Source organism: Trichoderma aggressivum (assembly GCF_033847375.1).
Source record: "Trichoderma aggressivum f. europaeum strain CBS 100526 chromosome Unknown scaffold_001, whole genome shotgun sequence".
Classification (NCBI taxonomy): Eukaryota; Fungi; Ascomycota; class Sordariomycetes; order Hypocreales; family Hypocreaceae; genus Trichoderma; species Trichoderma aggressivum.
This window is the reverse complement of record NW_026946367.1, coordinates 690,085-714,565: the sequence shown is the minus strand read 5'-3', so window position 1 is coordinate 714,565 and position 24,481 is coordinate 690,085. Positions and strand designations below refer to the sequence as shown.

The 24,481-nt window shown below is 49.6% G+C and overlaps 6 protein-coding genes across 6 annotated transcripts; 2 read left to right on the top strand and 4 right to left on the bottom strand.

Moving 5' to 3' along the window:
• Positions 1-972: 972 nt before the first annotated feature.
• Triagg1_145 (CAZyme family GT20) lies at positions 973-3,908 on the bottom strand (the record flags this gene model as incomplete). The annotated part of the gene is made up of 3 exons (XM_062896453.1): positions 973-1,013; positions 1,079-3,738; positions 3,886-3,908. The coding sequence occupies 3 exons, from the start codon at positions 3,906-3,908 to the stop codon at positions 973-975; spliced, it is 2,724 nt and encodes a 907-aa protein (XP_062760495.1).
• Positions 3,909-9,112: 5,204 nt separating this feature from the next.
• Triagg1_144 (uncharacterized protein) lies at positions 9,113-11,216 on the bottom strand (the record flags this gene model as incomplete). The annotated part of the gene is made up of 5 exons (XM_062896442.1): positions 9,113-9,222; positions 9,587-9,717; positions 9,783-9,943; positions 10,012-10,926; positions 10,992-11,216. 5 exons carry the CDS (start codon positions 11,214-11,216, stop codon positions 9,113-9,115), a joined length of 1,542 nt encoding a protein of 513 aa, XP_062760494.1.
• Positions 11,217-11,493: 277 nt separating this feature from the next.
• On the bottom strand, positions 11,494-12,542 carry Triagg1_143 (uncharacterized protein; the record flags this gene model as incomplete). The annotated part of the gene is made up of 2 exons (XM_062896431.1): positions 11,494-12,071; positions 12,131-12,542. 2 exons carry the CDS (start codon positions 12,540-12,542, stop codon positions 11,494-11,496), a joined length of 990 nt encoding a protein of 329 aa, XP_062760493.1.
• A 1,104-nt stretch (positions 12,543-13,646) lies between these two features.
• Triagg1_142 (uncharacterized protein) lies at positions 13,647-16,096 on the top strand (the record flags this gene model as incomplete). Its single annotated transcript, XM_062896420.1, has 6 exons — positions 13,647-13,859; positions 13,917-14,238; positions 14,296-14,336; positions 14,388-14,745; positions 14,804-15,207; positions 15,269-16,096. The coding sequence occupies 6 exons, from the start codon at positions 13,647-13,649 to the stop codon at positions 16,094-16,096; spliced, it is 2,166 nt and encodes a 721-aa protein (XP_062760492.1).
• Positions 16,097-16,407: 311 nt separating this feature from the next.
• Positions 16,408-17,496, bottom strand: Triagg1_141 (uncharacterized protein; the record flags this gene model as incomplete). The annotated part of the gene is made up of 1 exon (XM_062896409.1): positions 16,408-17,496. One exon carries the CDS (start codon positions 17,494-17,496, stop codon positions 16,408-16,410), a length of 1,089 nt encoding a protein of 362 aa, XP_062760491.1.
• A 2,122-nt stretch (positions 17,497-19,618) lies between these two features.
• Positions 19,619-22,679, top strand: Triagg1_140 (uncharacterized protein; the record flags this gene model as incomplete). The annotated part of the gene is made up of 3 exons (XM_062896398.1): positions 19,619-21,131; positions 21,188-21,481; positions 21,538-22,679. 3 exons carry the CDS (start codon positions 19,619-19,621, stop codon positions 22,677-22,679), a joined length of 2,949 nt encoding a protein of 982 aa, XP_062760490.1.
• Between the last annotated feature and the right edge of the window lie 1,802 nt (positions 22,680-24,481).

The following is a 24,481-nucleotide window of genomic DNA, read 5'->3' as shown; positions in this document are numbered from 1 at the left end:
CCAACTTCAACGCTCACCATTACAGTTCCGCCTATCACAATACATCATCACCAAAGAGTATTTACCATTATCCCTAAACAAAAGAATCCGTGTCAAAGAGCCATCTCCAACGCCCAATTCTCCACAACCCCATCCAATCATCCTCTTGGTCCGTGTTACAGATAGTGGCACGAAGCTTCAACATAGCTCTCGGATGAAGAAACAAGTGGCAAATTAGCTTTCTTAGCTACATGAATCAACAGTATCAGCCCATCGACGAGATTCAAACTAGCTTTCTTAGCCAACTACAGAAAAACACATGAATCAACAAAATCAGCCCATCACCAGAATGACTAGGCCCATCCATCCATTCTCGCTTACCCCCAAAACTACCCGATGCCAGCCCCCGAGAGATGCAGAATGTGTACATGTAAAATCCCTTTGTTAATGCACGCGAGCGCTTATACTTAATAGCTATGTACCAAACACATGCTTCCCAATGCGTGTGTCTATGTTACCGCTTATACCAGATGAAACCAGAAAAACCAAGAAAGAAAAATGCTAGAATACACCGAGAAACGTAAAAGTAGAATAAAGGGCTTGTAGAGTTTGAGTCAAACAACGAAACACGCAGGCCAATTTACATGGTAAGGACAGTTGTTTCACCCTGGCTTCTCTCTTTAATTTAGATGCCCTATCAAGTGTGGGGGGAAAAAAAAAAAAAAAGGGGGGGGGGGGGGGTGCTCGTGCTATATATGGACTCAATCATCGTGGTAAACGATCCCCATGAAGCCATATCCAGGTATAATTCAAACTTCACTCATATCCATCCATACGCCTCCTTTTCATGTACCAGAGACGCCTTGCACGACAAAACATATAGAGAAGAAAACAAAGAAACGAAAATGTGGCCATAGAAAATTAACTTGGAAAATCGACGACAAGAAGAGAGGAGGGGAAGAGGCAAACAGCCGACGACATCAGCTATTATTCTCATGAGGTAGACGCAAGTCGCTGAAGGCAGTTGAGGACGCCTGTGCACACAAATTAGCCCCTCTTGTTCCATTGTCACTCATCATTTCAATAAAAAATAACTTACCGCTCACGCCCTGTGTCAAGGTGGCCGCGGCCTCGGTGTTACGGCTGCCAAGGCTCACTGTGATGACGTCCTTGATCTGCTTCTGGCTGCCCAGGTTATTTGCCCACTTGAACACCTTTTCGTCTTCTCGGCCGTCACCGACAACCATCAAGAAGTCAACGGGCTGCTCGTGTGCGTCGTCCGAGTTCATGCTCTCTCCGAGTTGCTCAAGCACCCGCTGCGCCGCTGTGCACTTGGTCCAGTCCAGAGGCTCAACAAGGATGGCACCGTCCACTGCGAGGGCATGTACTCTCTGTGACTCGCAGGCATCGTTGACGTGGCTAGCGCAGTCGGATGCCTGGCGAGACGCTGATTCATAGTCTTCGGCGTTGTTGTAGTGAAAAAGCAGACTGCAGCGTCGCTCCTCGATTTGCGTGCCGGGCGTTCTCTCGAGGTAGTACTGCATGATGGGCTTGACCGATTCCTTCCAGTTGGTGATCTGGGACGCATCAGCCATTTCCACCCACTTTTCTTTGCCGCAGTCCTTGAGGAAACAGCCGTTCTCAGCAATCAGGCCCAGGTTCGGCACGCGGCGGAACACTCGATCTAGCTCCTCCGGTCGTCGGCCGGACATGACATAGACAGTGTTTCGTTCGTCCAGCAGCAGGTCGTTGAGCACATCCAATGTTCGCTGTGGGCTGATTGGGATGATTTGATTCACAGGGCCCCAGCTGACGAGCGTGCCCTCGTAATCCAGAATGAACAATCGACGCTGAGCATCCGCGTACTTGGCGGAAACCGAGCTCATCGAGAGCCGAGGTACGTAGGTCTGATCGCGCTTGTGTTGCTCCTCGTACGACCGGTCCAAATGGCCGAGGAACTCTGTGAACCAGTGGGAGCCTGTCTGGTGCACTACGGACTGGTACAGCTTCTCCCACCGACGTGTCTTTTCTTCCTCGCCCATCTCGAGCGCCTGCTTGATTGCGTCGGCGCACTGGCGGTAATCCCAAGGGTTAACCGACAGCTCGTTCTTGCCAAAGAGCGATGATGTTCCAGTAAACTCGGACAAGATGAGGGAGCCGTGCTTCTTGTCGGGGAAGATCTTGCCATCCTGGCAAAACAGGTACTCATGGGAGGTGAGGTTCATGCCTTCACGCTGGCTTGTGATCATGAGTGCATCGGCGATGGAGAGGAGGGCAAGATATTGGGCGTAGTCGATATCCTGCTTGAGATAGACGACGGGCTGGTAGGCCAGATTTGCCCACGACGAATTCACGCGCGTAACAATGTCAGAGACGGCAGCATCAAGCTCAGTGGGCTCGCCCGAAGACAGCGCCACCTGGATCAGGACAGTGTTTTCACGCCATTCCGGATTCTTATTCAGGAATAGCTCGTATGCCAACAGCTTTTGCCTGACTCCTCGCACATGGTCGAGCTTGTCTCGTGCGACGATGAGCCTCTTTCCTTGGTAGCGCTCTTGCATGACGGCAAGCCATTTCTTCACCTCGTTTTCCTCACGGTGCTTGTTTAGGCTGACAGGATCAATGCCAATGGCATTGTGAACGACCTCAACGAAGCGGTCTTCGAGCTGCAGACCCTCGGGTGTTGCCTCGACGGTGAGGATGCGACTGCAGGTAAGCAAAAAGTGCCTGGTGTATTCCTGGATCTGGAAGCCAATGAGGTTGGCCCCCAGCATACCCTCGAGGAGCTCCTTTCGAACAGCCAGGCAGCGGAAGACTTCGGACGAGGGGAAAGCAACGTGCAAGAAGAAGCCAATCTTGGCCTCGGGCAGCTTCTTACGGATCATGCCAGGGACGAGCAGCAGGTGATAGTCGTGGATCCAGATGACGTCGCCTCGCTTCCAGTTCTGGACAATCTTGTCGGCAAAGGCCTGGTTGACCTTGACGTAGTATTTCCAGGAGTGGTCCTCGTACGCCTTGCTCTTGGGGTTGTCGGGGATCTGGTAGTGGAAGACGGGCCAGAGCATCTGCTTGCAGAAGTGGGTGTAGTGGCCGTCAAAGTCCTTGTCGGAGCAGAAGACGGCCAGCATGTCGTGCTCGGTAGCCAGCGTGTCTTCGATATCTTGCTTCTGCTGAGTACCCTCGAGGGCATCGGTGGGCATGCCCAAAGTGCCGACCCAAGTGTAATCCGAGAGCTTTCCGTCGCGGGCAGCAGCCAAGGCGGCATTGCGGAGCCCTCCGTTGCCCTGGTCAGCGTTGATGACGCGCCATGAAGCAGAGGCAAAGACCTTGTCATGACTCTCGCTACGGATCAGAGACCTGGGCTTAACAATGCCTCGACGACCCATCTCGGTTGCTTTCTGCAGGGTGCGGCTGCTCTCGAAGATTTCGGCGGGCGGCGGCGTGCTGGCCCGGGATTTCGGCTGGTCAGCACGGCCGCCCCAGGACTTGGAGCCATTGCCGGCGGGAGAATTGTCGCTGTGCGGGAAGTGAATGCGAAAGCCATCTTCGTTGGCAAATGGATCGGGTGAAGTGGGCTCGTCGACCGGGGTGTGAGGCGGGGTGATGTCGGGTCGCGGCGTGAAGAGACTTGGCTGGACGTCGACGGTGGTGACGGTGGGCAGAGGCTTGGGCGGTTCAAAAGCCTTCTGGCGCTTCGAGAGCGTGTGTCGACGGCGAGAGTTGCCTGGCAAATTGAATTGCACCGTCTTGGGGAGAAATCTGTAGAGGGTGACAAAAAAGACAGATGACGTGCATTAGCCTCAGAGTAGCGTAGATGTCATGGCAGCTGCCACAAAAAACGCGGGACAGAGACGGAAGATGGGAAAAAAAAGACAAAACAAGTTCAATTACAGCCACTCGACTTACAGGGAGCAAATAAAGACCGTCATGGTGGGCAATGGCTTGTGTTCAGCTTAGAGCCCAACTGTAGGACAGAATGTAGAGTGTTGTTCGTCGTCGATCGAGCTGTCGTGCAAGTCGGTGGTGATGGGCAGCAAAGATGAGGCCGCGAGAAAGCGAACGATGTCGAGTCTGTCCGTCTCCGCTGAGATGGCAGGTAAAACTGGGTATCGGCTATGGCAGAGACATAAGGGCAGTGCGGCTGCTCTCCAATGTCTGTCTGAGGGAGGGGAGGGAATGTCGTCGACCTTGTGTGTTGTGTTGGTGAGAGAGAGTAAGAAGGAAGAAGAGGAAGAAAGAGGCTTTTCGAGATGAGCAGCCAAAGAGGTAAAAGTAGCAGCGTTAATTAGACGCGGGAAGCTGGATGGATGCTGGGCAGCAAAAAAGAGACCGTCCGGTTCTTTTCTTAGCTGGTTGGCAAGGGAGCAGCAATGCGGAGCTTTTTTTGTTTTTTGGAGGCGGGAGGGAAGACAAGGGGTCCACCTGCTTAGGCTGGCGGCTGTGATAGGCTGCGCCTAAGAGACAGCGGGTGAGAAATGATATCAAACGGGACAAGCTACTAAGGGAGGGGAAAAGGGAATGATGGAGTTCAAAAAGAGACTTGGGAGTTGGGACTGTGCGGAATTAAAAAAAAAAAAAAAGAAGAAGAAATAAGAAGAAATAGGCTGGGCTGGGCTGGGCTGGGCTGGGCTGAGGGAGGGAGGCTTTGCTTTTTTTGGTGGCCGCCGCAAAACCAAGGCAGCGGGACCGATCGGGAAGCCTTGGATTGGCCGTCGAGAAAAATGTTTCGGCTGGCCCGCAGGTCGTATCACCAGTAGCGATTGCAAAGACTCGGAGCGGCGGGGGGGGGGGCTTGTCGTTTTCTTGATTTTTTTTTTGCTCTTGCTTGGCCTTTGTCTTTGACTCGATTTAGGCGTTTTCTTGCACCCGGTTCCCCTCGCGACAGGGATACAGATGCGGTATGAAACGTGCAGAGAAATTGGAGAAAGGACAAGGGTTTGGGATTGAAAGAGGTAAATAAACAAAAAAAAAAAAAAAAGCACAGGCAGAGGAGGGGCATCAAGCAAAAAAGAAAATTGATGGACAAGACGATGACGGCAGAAAGACGAATTGAATTTTACCACTTACCTAAAGAGATTTGATGGTTCGGACGGTTATTTGTTCCTGTCGACTGGAATTGGTTTCAAAGGCAAAGGCAAAAAACAGCTCCTGCGAATAAGGATGCTCCTTGTTTAAAGGCACCTCGCGCTGCCATTCTCTGACGTAATCGTCTGGAGATTACGAAAGACGGGCTGGGAGCTGAGCAGAACCGATCCAGGTCGAATTGCTCAAAGCTGACGTCCTCGATGCCGGATAATTGTGGATAGCGTTTGGGCGGGCTGGAGAGTTTGGTCCGTTTGTTTGGGCCTGCCAAGCCGTGGGAACGTCGAGAGATTGCCTTGCCCAGAGCTCTTTGCTCTGCTCTGCTTTGCTTTAGCTTCTTTGGCCTTGGAGCAGCTTACAGTAGCATCAACGGGAGGGCGATGGAGAGGGGAGGGGGGGCGTCAACGTCTTGTTGGCCAGATGTCTAGTTCCATTCTACTATATTACGATACGATACGACACGCCTCACCCACTCCCGTCCCGTCGCGTGGTATTTATACTGTACAGCCATGCAATCACATGTGCGTATGTGCTTTCGACTATCTGTTGTACGGAAGTACGTAGTCTGCGTTATATCGACCTGTTCATGTTTTCATCATATCATGTTATTAGTTCGTGCCATGCATCTACTCTACTGCCTCACCAGTCGTCCTTTCCCCCCCCTCACACCGGCACCAAAAAGAGGCCTCGGCCTACCGGAAGCCTGCAACAAACGTCGAGCGAGCAATTTGACACAAGCCTCGTTGCTTTCGGGGGGGGCTGTTCTGTTCTGTTGGGGTGTGATGACAGGCCTTCAAATCGTGTGTGAGAGCCACCGCGCTTACACGACTCCCTACCCATGACCCTTTTCGGGACCAACTTGTGCGCATCTCTCAGCGTCGCACAAACGCTCCGTGGCCCCGTACTGGATCGTAATTGGGAAATAATCTCCAGAGTGCTTGTGCTTTGCTCGGCGCTCTTTTCGTGGCAGCTTGGAGCAAATGACAGGCTGGCGAGGCGCGGGAGCTGAGGTGAATCACAAGGAGGGACAGAGGCAACCCACGAAATGCCCGTAGCACAGCATGGCATCACCGGTTGCTTTTGCTCGTGCTACTGAAGCTAGAACTACAACTAGCCCGCTGCTTGGGAAGCAAATCAATTCCCATGTCCCCTCCCTCGGAAGCTAAGCTTATTCCACGTCTCTTTGCGGGCCGATGACTCGGATTCGATTGCCCCGTGCCTCCAAGCGTTGCCGTAATCGTGATTCAATCCAGCCGTTGTTTTGAAGGATGCCCTGTAGCATATCATCAAGAGCTAAAAAAGAACGCTAGGGGGCCATGACTCTTGGATGACGGGCTACAGTAGCGTCCGTTACAAGCAGACGGCATGGCCATCGAAGAAACAACCAAACATCAAACGTTGGGGCAGCGACAGGATAATCTTGCTCGTTCCGTAATGTAACATGCGAGACCCTGTCGGCCGGGTGTTTGCGGCCCGGAAGCGTCACGATGGACCAGGGGAGCTCCGGCCTGTGGCCCAAAGAGGATTCCATGAAACCTGCGTGCAAAATACAACGGCAGCGGTTCATCAGAAGGTAAAAATAAATGACACAATGGGAAACAGATCATGTATGATGGTACTACCATAATCAATTGAAAAGTTCCATTTACCAAATCGAAACAATCCCAGCGGGCGCCTCTGCCACCGTTGACTCGGCATGGAGCACTTATTTCCCGCCGCAGCCTCTGTCCAGATACAGACAGTTGGAAGAAGAAAAAAAGGTACCGCTACGGACTGACACGTGTGAGCGTTTTTTTGACTCTCTGCCTCCGCCTCTCCCTCCCATCTGTCAAAAACGTGTCACGGCCTCCGGGGTAGATAAAATTCAAAATGATGAAAAGAAAGAAATAGATCCGGTTGGAAACCTTGTTTGTGCCCAACGACTCCCAACCGGCCCCATCCCGATGGAGCTGCCAAGTACCTGCTACTTACCCGCCAGCACAAGAAACAACGTCAGGTTCATTCTCAACCCTTCAAACGCTCACGCGCCGGCGCTTGGTGTCATCTTTGGCCGAGCTTTATCTCAAATGTCATCCTCCCCCCAAAATCGCTCTCCGTCTTTGCTTCCCATCATCCCCGAAATCATGAGTTTCATCATCATTGCCTCGTCTTGTGCAACTCCAGAGCGCCTCTTGTTCTTCGCCCTCTCCTCTATTTGCCGAAATATCAGAACTCGAACAGTAAAGTTTCAGCTAGGCAAAAGCCATCGGCCCATGCCAATCAGCAGTACAGTAAAAGCCTGGCTGTTCAAGCAAACGGCCTCCTTGACCCTAGCCGCTTGGTAGCGGATCGACAACAGCCCCATCGGCGGGGGTGGAGATGACCATGCATTGACGTTTTTTCTTTCTCTTGTTTTCCTTGTCTTGTTGCTTTCTTGGCGCTTTGTTACATCCAACCTTGAACAGCCGAGTGAGCTCCGGCCGTGCCTTACGGGCGTGGCAAGGCGCCCTCCCGTCACGATATCCAGCCGTGAAAAAGCAGGGTATACTGCAGGAGTAGTCAAATGAAATACTAGTACTACTTGTGAGATTGCATAATGTACTTGACCGACAGGTATCGTAGAAAGCAAACAAATACGGGCTCCATACGCGGCACGATGTACCAAACAGGCCTCCGTTTGTTACCAACTCCCGGGACCAAACGGAGTTGCGCTGATCCGTATAAGCCTCATTAGCGATCTGCTCCTGCGTTCCCCCCTGTGCAGCATGGAGCAGGCCTGCTTGCGTGCATGAAATCAATCAATCAGTTGCCCGGCCTTGTCCCAACAAGAAAAGCTCTCACTCCAATAGAGATTGCCCACCCTTGCCCTCAAAAAGGTAGCATGTGAAGCACAGGCTTTCAATTTGTCCGGCCGTAGCTCTGCCGTACCTCATTCGCCCTAAATGTTCCATCTAACTCTACTCCGCCCGACAAGGCCGTGAGCAAAGTGCAAGGGCATAACAAAAAAAAAGACATCACAATTACCTAGACTCCGATTCCTCCTCCTTTAGGTCAGCGGCATAGAACTATAAGCCAATCTCGATATTGATGCGCTGTTTTTTTTTTTTGCTGCTCCTGACGGCATCTTGTCCTCTCCCACGTTGTTATGGCGACATGTATCATTGGCCCTGTCGATCCCTGCATCGCCCTTTGTGGCAAACACGACAAACCTACCCGATGCTTTGGGATAGGGAAAACGAATAGAAAACGTCCCCTAGCTCACCGTATAATGCACCGTTGGATTTATCACCGCCTTATCCGGGTATTATTGAATTGCGCTCAAAAATCCTACTCTGCTCTGCGACGCTCTGCAACTCTCTGATAGGGTATTCACTTCGTGTTCGGTATTATATGACATCTCAGGAAATATGCACTCCAGAGGCAGCCCAGCCCAGCCCGTACGTGTCGTGTCGTGTCGTGTCGTGTCCATGCTGTGCAACCTTGGCCGAGGCGAGATCTAGTGGTTGTCACAGCTCCACGCAAGATGCTCGCCCATCCCGGCTTGAGTCCAGAATCGATGCAGCCCGTGTGCCAAGCCATGCCAGCGGAGATATTCCTTCACCCTTCACCCTTTTTTGTCACGACTCAGCTCCGGATACCGTGCACTTTTTACAGTTTGGCATGCAAGAGACGATCAATCTAGCAGACCTCCCCCCCTCCCTGTGCCTATCAATCAATCTCTCGTTATCCGGAGGCAATGTTGACAATCTACCTAGGTAAAAGGTAGTAGTAGACAACGGCTTAGGCTAGTAAGTGCCTTGTTTATGCTGGCCCTGTTAAAGCATGGAAAGTCAACTAGATGTCACGCCAGGCCATTATGACCGCTTGGCGGATGTGAAAGCACTCGTTGCCACCACTATCACAATCACAAAAGCTTCTCCTGCTTCTTACCCCGCACCTCCGTTGCAATATCAGGCAACGAAAACTGCCTGCTTGCCTGGAGGGATCGCATGCGCCTCAAGGGCGTCAGCAAGAAGCTCCCCAAAAGTCGTTGCCAGCTTATATGCGTCATGTAGGGCGTTGTCTCGAGGCATCACAGGGCAGACTCGGAAGTAATTGGCGCAGGGGCTTGGCTCTCCTTGGAATTCCCCTTGAGCTGGGCATACGACTGGTCCATCAGGCCTTGCTCACAAGGTGCTTCATCTAAAGTGCATCAGCCGTGCCCTTGGGCAAATGCCACATTTGCCTTTCTATCATTCGCGGATGCTGCACAAACAACTCTATAGAGTCTAGACCCAGTACATACACGTAATCAATCCCCGACTGACGCCGAAAACACACATGCTCTACCCTTTTTTTTGATTCGTTCCCATCATCGTCATCAGTTCATCCAAAGGCGTACGGCCTTGTCTTTTCCTCCGCTGCCTACTCGCTGTCCATCAGGACTCCAATCAACCTAGCACGCTGTCAGCCACTGGCTCGGGGGTTAACATGTCAGAAGGGCAAGGGGGCAAACATACGGCAAAAACTTCGTCTTGGTGTCCCGGTAGATCAACAGACAGCTTACACGTAGCCATCGACCACACTTTCAATGTGGTATCTTTGGATGCTGTCACGAGGAGCCGACTATCGGCAGAGAAAGCACACTGGTATATGGGCGCGACATGGCCGCGGAGTGTGTTGATGAATTTGCCATCCCTATATCGGACATGATGTTAGCACGTGTGCCAGACGCATTCCCTCGGTGCCCTCGAAACACAAACCTTGCGCTCCAGATTTTGGTGTGATTGTCCCATCCGGCACTCGCGATGAGACTGCCATCAGGGGAAAATGTCACGTGGTTGATGGCCTTTTGGTGTCCCAGAAGCCGTGCGACCGGCTTTGTGCCTTGGGAAGGATCCCATAGGTACATGGTGAAGTCGTCCTGTGTAAGCACGAGAACAAGTCAGAGAGATGAAGCATCACCATGGATTGTTTGCTAGGTAAACTTACGGAGCCTGATACAAGACGTTCAGCAATCTTTCCCTGGAATCTGGCTGCTTTCTCAAAACGCTCCTTTGCCTTGTTCCGTCTTTCCTCCTCGCCGCTTGGCGTTGGCTGGTGATCGTAGAATGACGTGCGTAGTGCAAAGTCGGTAGATAGAGCCAGGTGATTTACCCAGTGGGCATGAGATGATAGCGTGTGCACCAGTGTTCCCTTCTCGGCGTTCCAGATCCTGACTGTCTTGTCATGGCTGCCCGAGTAGATCAATCCAGTTCCTCCCCACTTGACGCAGCTCACGCTGCTCCGGTGGCCGGACAAGACATGCTCGGTCCGTCCTGTGTTTACTGCCCAAACACGAATTGTTGTGTCCTTACTCGCACTCGCCAACCGGGGGGATCCATTCTCCCAAAGATGATACGGCTCCCAGGCAATGTTGGTAACCCACTTGGAATGCCCTGTCAAAGCTCCGGTGCCGGCAGCAGCTTTCCCTGTCGCAGGATCCCAAAGTCGTACAGACTTGTCCATACTTCCAGTGGCCAAGCGCATACCATCGGGGGACCAAGAAACACACAGAACCCAGTGCGCATGACCAGACAGGGTGTACTTGGGAGTGCCGGTTGCCGTATCCCATATCCGGGCAGTTTTATCTCCAGAACCTGTTGCCAATAGGGTACTGGTGGCAGGACTAAACTGAGCAGCCAAGATTGCTTCTCCATGCCCAGGTATTCTATGAGACATCCGCGTGACTGCTTGGACTTTGAAAACAGCTTGCGGTTCGGCGCTAAGCGTAACGGTGGTTTCAAATGGATTCTCAATGCCATGGCTGCGTAAAAGTTGGAGCAGGTCGGTCGGGTATTGATCGACGATAATGTCCGTCTCTGGGATGTGTATTCGGAAGCGATACGGGAGGAATTCTTCCCTTTCCTATTTTCGTAACCCATCAGCTAATGCGCTCCATTGGTATGTTCAATTAAGCGGCGGAGACAAACCCTAGCCAGCAGCGTGTTTAACAATAATGATAGGTTTTTCTCAGATGCATCAGCGAGAGGCACTTCGATGACATCGGCCATCTGCTTTCCGTCGCTGTCGAGAAACCGAGCCTTGAACGAGCCCGCGGGGCCAGCCACGACGGCGGTGACATCTTGCTGTATCTGTGTTTTTTCCAAGTTTTCGCGCTTTTGGCGCTTGGACGGAGGGGGTAGCACCGTAGCCATGGCAAGTTGAAGAGCTTCCTTGGACTGACGATGTTTTCAATGATAAATGTTGTTCAAAGTTCGCTACAGAATCACAATGGTGGGGCCAAATGGCAAAAAAACTAGGACCTCGATGAAAAATTAAGGCGGTGAGAATGTGGGGTTCCGCCAAGAATGGTAAGCCCACGCCAATGCCTCAAGGGCCCCGGTCGAGATCTGTAGCATTGATGGGCCAAAAAAAAAAGTTGCATCGGATGAGATATCCGATGCTTTTTGAAAGATGACTTCGAGGGAGAGCCTAGACGTCTGGCTGCGTCGCCATTGGCGGTCGGTGGCCACGAATGCGCTTGGGCGCGGGCGTGCCTCCGAACACGGGAAAGACTGAGGTTGTCGCCATCCCACCAGGAATGGGGACGGGATTGGGATTCTGGGCCAGCTGAAAATGCGACTCCTGCATCAACGGCTGGAGATGGCTATTCTGTGCTTCTTGCTGAAGTTGATGATGAACGGCCTGTTGGTCCATGTTTTGCTGGTGCTGGTGCTGCTGCGATTGGTCTTCCGGCCGTCCACGGCGCCTTGCACGCTGCTTCTGGGCTGACAGCTGTCTGCGGCCTTTATCCACCAGCAAATGCCTCTTGTCTTGGGCTTCTTGCCTGCGCTGACGCTGCCAATCCTCGTTTTGCACGGCGTAGATGGCTGCAATTTGCATCTGAAATTGTGCCAGCGCGTTTAATCGGTCTGGCTGTGACATCTTACGATAGTCGGATTTGAGCTGGTGGAAAGTGTCGCCGGTCAATCGAAGTGTCGTTTCGGAGACGCCAGCCAGCTGAATAGCCGTTGCTGTCTGCGTGTCGGGTCGTGGGCCGTCATCGATCTCTATCACGTACTGATTAGAACCCCAGCCTCGGACGCCACGAAATCATTCAATGACCAACCTTGAAGTTCAGTAAGTTCATTCTCGTCTTCGCTCATCTCAGTGGGCGTTGGTGGCTCTGGAGTTCCAGGGGCATGGTTATGCTGGTCACAGGATATGGTCAAGACCCAGCCGCCAATGCTCTTGCGGTTGACAGCTTTGGCTTTCCAGGGGCAATCCGTCTTCTTGGTGGTGGTCTTGTGCTTGGTTGCCATGCATTTATACGGGCGGCCACCTCGATCACAGACAAGATCGCAGCGGACAATGTCATTGCCAGGGATATCGGCACCTCCCATCCGTGAGCGGTGCGACCTCGCCTTGACAATCTTGTAGCCCTCCTTCTCCATTCGACCATTGAGGTCCTTGATCAGCTCCTCGTACGTGCTGAAGACGCCGGCATGGGGCACGGCAACGGCCTCGAGGATCCCAAACATGGCTGTTCTGGTGCGCCGGCGGTTCGCGCTGATATCGCTAGACTGCGTGTGGATTTGAAGTCGAACCTGTGCGTGTCCAATGTGATTCGTGGCGTCACAGCGCGGTCAGGACGTGGAGAAGAAGGTTGTTTTGGGAGAAGTTTCGGGCTAAACCACGGTCCCTAGGCCTACAAGCCATGACTCAGCTCCCCTGGTCCAGGTACCTGGACAGCTGCAAGAGCTGATTGGTACGTACAAGCAGCCAGTAACATCACATGCTTCGCGACAGCTCCTTCCTGCTCGTTGCTGTGCAGATAGTAACAAATCTTCCCTATCAGATAAGTGAATGGGCAGGCGCAATGATGGATGAGTTTGTAGTTTCTTAGTACTTGAATTTTCAGCTATACCTCAGCCAAAGATTAATCTAGTAATAAAATCCTCAACTTCAACCCTGTTTCGTCTTTGGCATCTATCCGACTGCTTCATCTTTCACTCAATCCCAAACGGACCGTCACAGCACACAATCCAATCCCGATCTTCACCGAGTCGTAAGCAATACTCTTAAATCTGACAAGGGTTCTACAATTGTGCTCTCGATTACCGCAATCTTCCGTCTATCAGCTCTACTCAGGTGCCGCACCTTCATCCTCAACCGCCATGTCGTCTCCATCATCTCAAACTTCGTCTCGAACAACGGGGCCAATTTCTTCATTTTTTCCCAGCTCAGTCCCGCCTGGTTCTCCCAGCAATCAATCTGTTACCAGCTCTATCCGAGCTGCCAGATATATTCTCCGAAGCGAAGAAAACCCTTCATCCCAATATTCTCCATCCACTGCCGGTTCTAGGCCCAGTACCTCCTACATAACAGCCTCTACGACTACTTCTCGTCCTAATACTCCCTCGCGTCGTTCTCGAAGTGAAGCCACGCCTTCTATCCTTGGGCAAAACGACTCTCACGATGTTGTATGCGCAGTTAGCGAAGCACGAGGTGTCACTCCTACAGTGGGAATCGCTACTGTCGACCTTTCTCTCGGTGAAGTGACTCTCAGCCAAATATGTGACAACCAATCCTACGTGAAGACAATTCATAAGCTTCAACTGGCGTGCCCTTCTCGCATAGTCTTTATGCCTTCCGCATGCTCTCCCAACGAACCTAGCACATTCTTTTCTCTTGCTCAGAGACTGATACCTGAGGCGGAGACAGCCTCTCATGACCGCTCTGCCTGGTCTGAATCCGCTGGAATAGAGTACATAGAGCACCTTGCCCCTGAGGGTGATATTGGGCCAATCAAAGTGGCTATTCAGGGCAAATATTACGCTATATGCTGTTTCTCTGCCGTAAGTCGCTTTTCCATTTTGCTCTTCATTGAAAGAGGCTTATTTTACAAAATCTAGGCTATGAAATATATCGATCGCCAATTCAATGTCAGCTTCTCGTCTCAGTCGCTGCGCATCAGATATCAGCCTTCCGAGGACACCATGATGATAGACATACCCGCGATGCAATCACTGGAAGTAATGAGAAACCTCAAATCTGCCAAATCGAAAGAATGCCTGTTTGGATTGTTGAATCACACTCTGACGCCGATGGGTTCTCGCGTGCTCCGCAACAATATGCTCCAGCCACCCACTGATTTCGACGGATTCATCAAGACACGCTACGATGCGCTTGAAGAAATGGTCACCAACGAAGAAATGTTTCATGAAATTCGCAAAGGTAAGAAGAATGGCGGGAGTATTGATCATGTGAACAACTTACTGAGTCACTAATTAGCCCTCAAACTTTTCCATGATGCTGAGAAAACTCTCACAAAGGTAAGCCACAGCATATCAACTCATCAACATGTAGATAACCGATGAATGCAGCTAGTTATTATTCGGAATGTTACTGGAGTTTCTGCGGTTGAAGAACAACTCACCCAAATACTCATGATCAAATCATTTCTGGAATCGATTCCCGACCTCTACAGAGCCCTTCACCCAGCAACAAGCGACTTGCTCGTCAAGATACGGAATCTGTGCCAACCCGAGACAACGGTTCCAATTTTACTCAACATCAAAAGGGTAATTGAACCCGATGTTACCTACATGAAATCCCCACTGGATCTGCGAAACCAAAGGGCCTTTGCGGTCAAATCCGGAATTAGCGGCATGTTGGACGTTTCTCGCCAAACATACAGAGAGCTTACCGATGCTATTCACACATACTCGGATCACATCAACGGTATGGGCGGCCACCATCACTTGTCCCAAATAATGGAAACTGACACACACGTATACAGAAACATATCGTGTTGCGGCATCGTTGAAATTCGATAATCGCCGCATGTACTGGTTCCGAATCCCTACGGCGGACTTGAACAAGGATACAATACAACGAGACTTTATAAATGTAATTCCAAAAGGGAATCACATGGAATGTCAGACGCTTAATCTCGTCAAGCTAAATCAACGGCTCTTTGACACTTCGAACGAGATAATCATGCGAAGCGACGTCGCCATTCGTGACTTGGTAAAAGAACTTCGACGCCAAGTGTCACCCCTGTTCCGGATATGCGAATCCATTGCTCTTGTGGATATGATATCGTCCTTTGGTCAAATCACCACCACGCGGGACTATGTGCGGCCAAATATCGAGGACACGTTGGCTTTAAAATCAGCAAGGCATCCAATCCTAGACAAGGTAGTGCGCTGCCCTACAACTTGGGTACAAACTGCTTTCCACAGGCTGATTATTAGATTTGCAGAAAATGGCAAGCGAGTACATACCCAACGATTATTATTCTGCAGAGCAGCATCGTTTTCACTGTGTCACAGGATGCAACATGAGCGGTAAGAGTACATACATACGCTCGGTAGCGTTGCTTCAAATCATGGCTCAGATTGGATGTTTTGTCCCGGCAGAGTTCGCATCCTTTCCAATCATACACAACATCTTTGCCCGCATATCGACCCAAGATAATATCGAGGCAAATCTCTCGAGTTTTGGAGTAGAGATGAGGGAAATGGCTTTCATCCTAAAGAATATAGACAACAAGAGCCTCGCAATCATTGATGAGCTGGGCCGCGGAACTAGCACCAGAGATGGCATGGCGATCGCAATGGCGATCTCCGAGGCTCTGCTTGACACTGGGGCCTCTATCTGGTTTGCAACCCACTTTGTCGAGCTAGCTCGAGTGTTTGCAGACCGTCTTGGTGTCCTCAATCTCCATCTTGCATCCAACACATCGGTTGGGGAGGGAGGACTGCCGCAATTGACAATGCTGTACAAAGCTAATGCGGGTACTGTTGATGACGAAAACCATTATGGAATTGCTTTGGCCCGCGCCATTGGAATGCCAGAGAGTTTTATTAACTGCGCAGAGACTGTGGCAAATGATTTGAGAAAAAGGCGAGAGTCGAACCGACAGAGCTCTGATGCATATAAAGAGATACACCGACGTAGACTCGCTTTGAACCTTTATGAAGCTATCAACCAAGCCAAAAAGTCTCCAAACAAAGACACTATCTCTGGCTACCTTACGCGTCTTCGAGAGCAGTATATTTTACGGTTGAAGGAGATTGAAGAAATGTAGCGCTAAGCGACTAGATGTCTCCATCTTCTGGTACAATGTTCGAATCTTTTCACTCACCCATGTAATAGGCAGTGTCTATCTAGCTTATGAAATCAACAAATCGCCACGAAAGCTCGGTCATGATCTACTTCCTGTACTTCTAATATGCTATCATCCTCTCCATCTGTAGCTTTGGCCGGGCTGTTTACATCTCATAAAGGAACTACTACCTCGCGAACCAAAGAAAATCATATTTGAGTACGAACAATATGCTGCGAGTCGTTACTCGAGGTATAGTTCCATAGCATTTTCTTTGGGTGTAAAAGGCTGCTTCAGAGACACATCTTAGCTACTCCGTTAGAAAAAGAACACCTAGATTGAGATACGTACTGTAATAATTCGAAAAGCTTGCTCGTATAGCTGACGTTGTAGGTATTCAGATTGAGGTCTCTCTTGAGGCTGTTCCATGACTGTTCTGCCCTCTTGCCCATTTCTTCTGGAACGGACTGATCTGTATCTGTAAGACACCTGTTGAAGACCTCAAGGCTTATCCAGCCCTTGAAACCAATCCGCGAAACAAGAACTTGAAGAATCTCTTGGATAGGTAGGTAACCTCCGTAATGAGGCTCACCATAGAAAAGCCTTGCGTTTCTAGACCAGCTCATGCGAGGTTGTTGTTCTGGATCGTAGAATTCGTGATCTTGAAGTAATGGACGCTCGAGTCTCTCTCCATCAGCTACCTGCAAGAGGAATATCCTATCAGCTGGGACAGACTGGACGAGGCGATCCAAAGATTGTGTCAAGGCTTGAGTGGCGTCTGGGTTGCGGCCAGTTGACGTTGTAGGATCACCGTATATACGGCCTGCAATGTTGAATGTGTCCAGGCAGATGCCAAAGTTTGGTCGGTTTACGTTGCACACAACGTCCCAGCTGGCTTCCCAGGTCTCAACACGAGTTCCCCAACAGAGAGCTTCGTATGCAAATCGAATGACGGGTGTTTCTTGGAGACCCATCTCAGCTATTTCTACCATGTCTTGGATGATGCAGTCCATGTCTTCGGTGATTTGCTCCGGTGGTAAGCTGCTGCTTGGCAGCATGATAAGATCAGTACCCAACACATGTGCCATCTTGAACCAGAGCCTCATCTCTTCTATACGTCGATGATGCAAGTTGCGATCCATGAGGCCTTCATAGTGCATGAATGGCTGGAGACAGATGATTTCGAGGTTTCGATCGTCGCAATATCCTCTAATCAAATGCGCGGACGAGATGTGATTCTCTGGAGTGGCTCCGCCAGGCATCTTCTTGGCGAGGCCCAACAGGTCTTCATAGAATAATTCGATGCCTTTGAAGCCGTGGTTTATGGCCACGTCTAGTTTCTCTGGGAGAGAATGGCCAGCGTAGCATCTTCCCAGGGACATTGTGCATATACTTGGTCTATACGCCATTTTAAGGAGACGACAAGAGCGAGGAGTTTATAAGAGAAGAGTGAATTTGATATGAGAAAACAACTAGAGTGATACAGTACCAACCAGTTGGAAGATTCACAAAGATATACTCATCCTTTTTCAATGATCTTCAACGAAGAGTCTTTTTGGGGCCTCCTGAGTACCCACCCTTCTAGTATCCAGTGTGGATGTACGGCGATGTTGGAAAGGAGCGTTTGGATTGATGGGTTTCAATCGAACTAGGAGCCACGTACTAATTATGCAGTAGAACTCTTATCACGCTATTTCAACATCATTTGACGACCAGCCCCTAGCTGTGAAGGCCAGTCTCGCCGACGGTCCGCCGTCGACGAACCACGACGATAGCCAAGGATATTAGTGCGGGCAAAGCTCGAGTCAAACAAACAATGGGAGGGGGAAAGTGAACAAAGGCTCTCGTCGGACAGATTCAAAACTCCATGAACGAGAATTCGGGTCAACGATGTCCGAAGCAAGTATACGATGACGGCTCCGGCAAAGCGGCCGAAGAGAAAGACGGCGATAGCTCCGCTGGTGGGGCCGTGTCCAGTCCCAGTTTCCGTCGGGACAGACTCGAAAGAGAGTTGCCAAGGCTGTGTGATGATGCAGGTGTTTCCAGTTGTTGTGTATTAGGTGTTATCAATGGGCCGGAGAAGGGCCATTTCCCGGCATCTTGGAGTGAGCGATGTGGCTGCATCGTGAGGCATGCATGAGAGGCCATGAGCCTATCACGGTGCGATGTCGAGTCCCCGAGTTTGCGGAGAGTAGCTGTTGAAATGGAGACGTGTTATGAGAACCTTGATATATATGCATCTCGGGGATTGTAGAACTATTTGCTGGCAGAATGTTTATGTGTGCAGTCCTAGGCAAATCGGACCGAGAAGCCTTATGACCGGGATTCCGCGATCCCTGTTGTCACAAGTAGGAAGGTGGAGAATAAAGGGCCCAAGTACGAGCGACAAATTAAGCATCTTTATAGCCTTTTTAAGGCTGATGATCGTATGAGATATTTGCGAGAATTTCCTGGGTGCATGTTTAGTTTGATAATAAGACGTAGTGCTGGAGGGCCTCGTGACAATGGTGTTAAGCCAGCTTGTTTACAAATTAAATAAATAGTTTAATTCACAAAGCATTAAAATTTATGATATAGCATGCCGACTCGAAAAGACGGTTCAAAGATTATAATTGAATATGCTTGATCCAAAGGCGCGGCTGCAATTGTAAGATGTGGTCTGCTGTTAGTTGAAGATACGGGGCGAATACGCAGACAGATGATTATTTCATTCTGCAATACTCTCATTAATAACCAATCATCTCGCGTACCATTCAAAACCCCAGAATATTCTACTTTTGGAGTTTACCATTTCAACCCGATTGAATCCAAGCTGCTGGCCAGACAATATCATCCCAGATGCCATTTTATAGGGTATGTCACTTGGTTGCTTACGGAGGGCGATTTAAGTAACGGGCTGTGTCCATTCAGCCTTACGTATAAACAGTATGTTCCCTGCAGTATTACATCGTGTACGACGCATCATTAACTTGCGGGGTTAAGAATATTAGATAATGTTGCATTCTATCGTCTTGTTTCGTGCAGTGAAAGTGCCTGAGGCACGATGTCACCTACACGCGTCTTAGCCGTCTCTCGACTAAGTTAAATCTAAGACACTCAAACAAGTCACCTCGGATTCTGTATAAAAGGAATTGTACTTTATCGTGTCAAATCCTCCTCAAATCCGGATCGGCAGTATAGCACAATTCGAAAAGAACATTATTATACCAGGCTGTCTTTCACTTGCGCCATGCATTTCCACGCGAAAGTGAACAGCTGTTTGCACTTTGACGCCAACGGAACCGAACGCGTTGATAGGTTCATTTCCCTGCACATGTGCACAGCCTGGTCGGCACGGCACGATGGAATATGGTTGATCCCTGACCGGCAGGCTGGCGAGGCGTCGATTGGCTTGGCTGGCTCTTCGTACATGAATTTGAAACAGGCATCATGATCCCAGCCCGACAGCTGAAGCGGGGGTTCAACAAAACCATTCCAAAACTATTCCAGCCTCACACTCACACCATGGCTACCGAACCTGATTGTCCTGCCGCTGGGCCAAACCCTGTGGTACCGACTCCAAGCATCGCAGCAAGCAAGCCGTCGCATCGCTATCAACATTTCATTCCTCAATTCCTCCTCAAGAACTTTGCCCACAAATATGTCGCTCCCGACTCCCTTGACTCGACCAAGGCCAAGAAGCGGAATCCCAACACTGGCATGTATTCTGGAGAGCCAGCGGTTAATACCCTCCACCTCTCTGGCGATTTCTCCCTGGAAGAGTGTGCGGTACGACGTACTTGCGGCATGGAGGATATGTACGAGGACACCGACAACTTGCTGAAAGACCACGGCCATCTCGAGAAGAAGTTTGCCGCCATAGAAAGCACGGCGAGCTTCATCTATCGCAAGATTGTCAAGGCGTATAAAAATGGCAAAGACAACATATGTCTGACACGAAAAGAAAACGACTTCTTACGCAAATTCATATTCCTGCTTACCTTGCGTAGTGTGCAATACCACCGAAAATACAACATCAACAGCGTACATGATTACGACGGGGATGATAAGGTGTGGTTGCAGGAATACATGGAATCGTACGGGTTTACAAAGCCCCTTGATGTCTGGCTTCAGAGCTTGGAGGTGCTTATTGATTTGGAGATTGATCCCGATGGAATCTGGGTCGACTTCGTCAAAGAGGCCATCTACTTCCCTATTGCCGACAACTTTATCGACCATATGAAAAAGATGTACATGACTATCTGCACGCCGGACGAACATGTCGAGGAGTTTATCCTTACAGACAACTGCTGCAACGTAACCGAAGGGACGATCCCAACTTACCTCATGGAGAATATGATCAGTCACCTGGACCTGGCTCCTTGTTTTCACAGATTTGCCCCCGTTTCGCCAAAGCTCATGATAGTCTTGCGGTACAACCATTTGCCTGAACAATTTTGCGTTGCGGATCCAGTTGCTACAGTGCAGCGACAAACCCAGCAGCAGACTGGCTCTGGTGACGGAACTAAATCCATGCTGGAGGGCCTCCCTATCCGAAAAGCAAAGATTACACCAATGGAAGAGGTCAATGGACAACTGGTGCCAAGAATTGGAACGAACCAGAAATTGTACGAATGTGACAATTTCTACTTCACAATCTTTAAAATACCTGCCCAACACGTCCGAATAATCAATCGTCTTTTGATTGATCTCGCGTTCCATGGCTCGAGAATCATCTTTTTCAGAAAGAAAGCCTTCATGGATTTGATTACGTGGTTTTTATCACAACCATGCATAGTAGGAAAGAGATTGACAGAAAAACATGGCGCCCAACAGTTGGGCTACATCAGGGGCTTGCTCCAATTTATGAGGCGCGAGGGAAGAGATGTTACTTTCAAATGGACATTTGGGCCAAATGAATGTGGCGACCTTGACCAAGTACACATTCGTAACGTTGCTTTCACCAAGTATTTGGAAGATACGAATCGTGGAAAAGATGGTAGTGGTTTGGATCATGAAACACTTTATCAGAAACTAGGTATTGGAATTTCTAACCTTTGCTTGACTGAAATGCTAATTAATCATGTGTGGTAGGTGGAGTAACCGAGAACTTCAATAGCGATATGGCAGCGGCTACTATCATGTTTGAGACCTGGACCATGAGTGTCGATTTGAATTACGGTTCGCCTGACTACCAATCTACTTGCCGGGAGAAGCTCGAGCGACTCCTAGCAGGCCATCAAGGACAGTCTAATACTCGGTTTTGGCTTTTCCTGAAGAAAATGCGACTTGGTCAAGTAGTGGCGACCAAAGCCTTCCACTCAGTACCGGGCTTTGCTTTGCTTGTCAAACCAGAGTGCAAAGGATCGGAGGACATGCTAGCCTACGGTCAGTTTAACCGTTCTAAATGTCCGATGTTCATATTACTTACGTGATGTTCACAGCACACTCGACCGTACCCGATAAAGAGCTCAATGTGGCCATGTACAAGGCTTTCAACGAGAGCATAGTTGAGATCAGAGGTGCTGGGTGCGGCCTGGAAACAATGGGGCAATTTTCACTTTTTGGAAATAAGAAATGGAGAAATTCGAAACCTGCTGGCCGAGATGAGCCTCGCGTTGATAAGAAAAAGAAAGAGATGAAAGACAAGAAGATGGTTTGTCCTGCGTTGTCTGATGACACGAACGGGAAAGCATCAACGGAATCCGCCTGCGAGGAGAAACAGCTTGACTCGAAAGAGAACAGTGATGGTGACAAGAAAGCAATTTGTTCTTTGCAGCCTGAAAGCACCAACGAGACAGCATCAGTCGAATCTGCCTGCGAGAAAGAACAACTTGACGCAAAGGAGAAGAGCAATGATGACAAGAAAGCAACCGGCTCTTCGCAACCCGAAAACACCAACGAGAAAGCATCTACAGAGTTCGTCTGCAAGAATAAAGAGCTTGATGCGAAGGAGAAAAGTGATGATGACAAGAAAGCGATTCGTTCGTCGCAACCTGAAGACGGAAAGAAAGGACCCCCAGCGAGCATTGAGGAACCAACTAAAACTAGCGATGATGACAAGACGAAAGGCAAAGTTTGTGCAAGTAACACGGTCTGTACTGAGGGCAAGCCAACCTCTTCTTCGCCGGACGAGAGCACGAAGAAGGAAGAACAAACGGACACGGACCCCACAGAACAACAACTTCAACCAATCCATGGGGTCCAGAAGACAGAAGATGAACCTGTCCTACAGAAAAGTCCGACCAAAGCCGTGGCCCGCAATAAAAAGGCATTGAATACTCTTATCGACAATAAGAAAATGTGGTATGTTTGGGCGACCACTGTCTCTTGCCTGCTAGGCTCGCTGGGTCTCTTTGTCCTTGGAGCTCTCGGCTGTCTTCTCTCGCCAATTCTTCGCGTTTTAAGCTATGCTGTCTCGCGATTCCTTGACCACTTTGTCCTGCTGTTGGACAATATGGCAGTGGCGTCGAATAATCTCCGGTTTGCTTTGTTTCCCTTGGCAAAATATTTGCTTCACATGACAATGATTTTGATTGTGATTGTTTTGGGCCTTACCATGGCCAAGAAATCGTTTAGAAAGTAAGTTTTGAAGATGCTTGGCATTGAAGGAATTGAGGCTGGGAAAAGATTGCTCTTCATGTGGAAAGCGTACGCATAGTCGATATGCTTCTTCTGGAATTGACATGCCTGGATGCTTGCCTGGCTTTTTTGAGAAATAAACTCCATCTGACTTTATCCTGGCAGTATATGACCGCGTCTCGAGGATCACACATCTGTCTCTACCTATGTACCCGCGAATGAATAACGTTCTTGAAGGCAATAGATTGGACGGTTAACCCTTGTGCGGCCTCAATTCCCACTGCGCAATTGAATACGTCTGGCCGTATTCGCCGACATTTACCATGTACTTGCCGCCCTATCCTATTTGTCAGCCCCATTCTCAATCACCTACCTTTATTATACAGGCCGAGGTAATAATTACCAGGAAGAACCCGACCATGCCAACAAGGGTGGTTCCGTCGGTCAAGTCGAATTCGACCTTGTCGCCTCTGCAACATGGTTATGAATGAAGGATACTTGAGAAGAATAGCAATACACTTACATTGCGTATTTCATGATGATTGTGATTTCCTGGGTGATGGTGTTTGTTACTGACTGGCGCCTGGGATTTAAAAAAAAAATGTGTGGAAAGATGTCGCTTTTAACTGTTTCACAGCACGTTCATCACACTCTAATCAGACAAACTGCCACTGGCTCAATCGGGCGATGGTGCCGGTTAGTGGCCGGCTGAGATGGAGAGGCCTGGGGTCAACGTGGCACCAGACAATCAGCATTTCTCCAGATGTAAGTGATGTGCTGAGCGGAGCTTTTGAAGATTGTCAGCCATGAAGAGAACAGGTGGGGTGAACTTGTCCAGTTCTGTTTAAAGCTGGTTAAATGTCCTGCTTAGGCATCATCGTGAAGAAAAAGAAACTCATGTGGAGGAATTGCTACGTAAAACTGCAGATATTGGCTTGCCGAGAAAATGAATGGCGGCCTTATTGGCAACCTACCCCAATATTGCAGTACGAAGTAGTCTGTGGGGTAGTCTGTTCTATGTAAACTTCTGAGTTCACCTTCATCGCCTAGAACTTTTTGCTCCTATAGCTTGACTTTGACTCAATCGAAATATATTGACTGGCAACAGTGGTCCATACACGACAAACAAACAGGAAACTTAACACATCTTGTATAGAACAGATTTCCGGTACCGATACAGCCGTGATCAATACCTATATTTCGCTGCTTCGAATGAATGGATGAACCACTAGATGCCTATGGAAGAAGCTGCCCGAATATACCGCTCAGCGATGAGGGCTTGTCGCTATTCAAGGCGTCTGCTATCCTCAATACTCAATTTGAGGCATCATTGTCTACTTCATCTAGATGCTGACGAAAAAGTTCTCTGATGTTTTCGCTGACAGGGAGATCAAATGGTGTATTATCATCCAGATCTTTGATGTTTGAGTCGGCACCGTTTTCGAGAAGAATTTTAACAACTTCCTTTCTCCCCCACAGCACTGCAAGATGGAGAGGTGTATAAAAGATCATCTCTCTGCTGGTTAACGTTTGCATTCGATTCTATCAGTAGCAGAGTGATGTCAGCATTATCAGCAGATGCATGAAGCGGTGTCCACCCGTCACTCCGTGCAATATCAGGATTAGCATGATGTTTCAGAAGTTCTTGTACGGCAGCAACGTGACCGGCATATGCTGCCTTAAACAGCGGAGTTTCTTCTTCTCCCCCACGCTTATCAATATCTGCCTTTGCGCTCAGCAGAAGGGATATGGCCTCAACATTCCCTTCCCTAGCTGCGATGTGCAGAGGGTTGTTGTCATCATTAT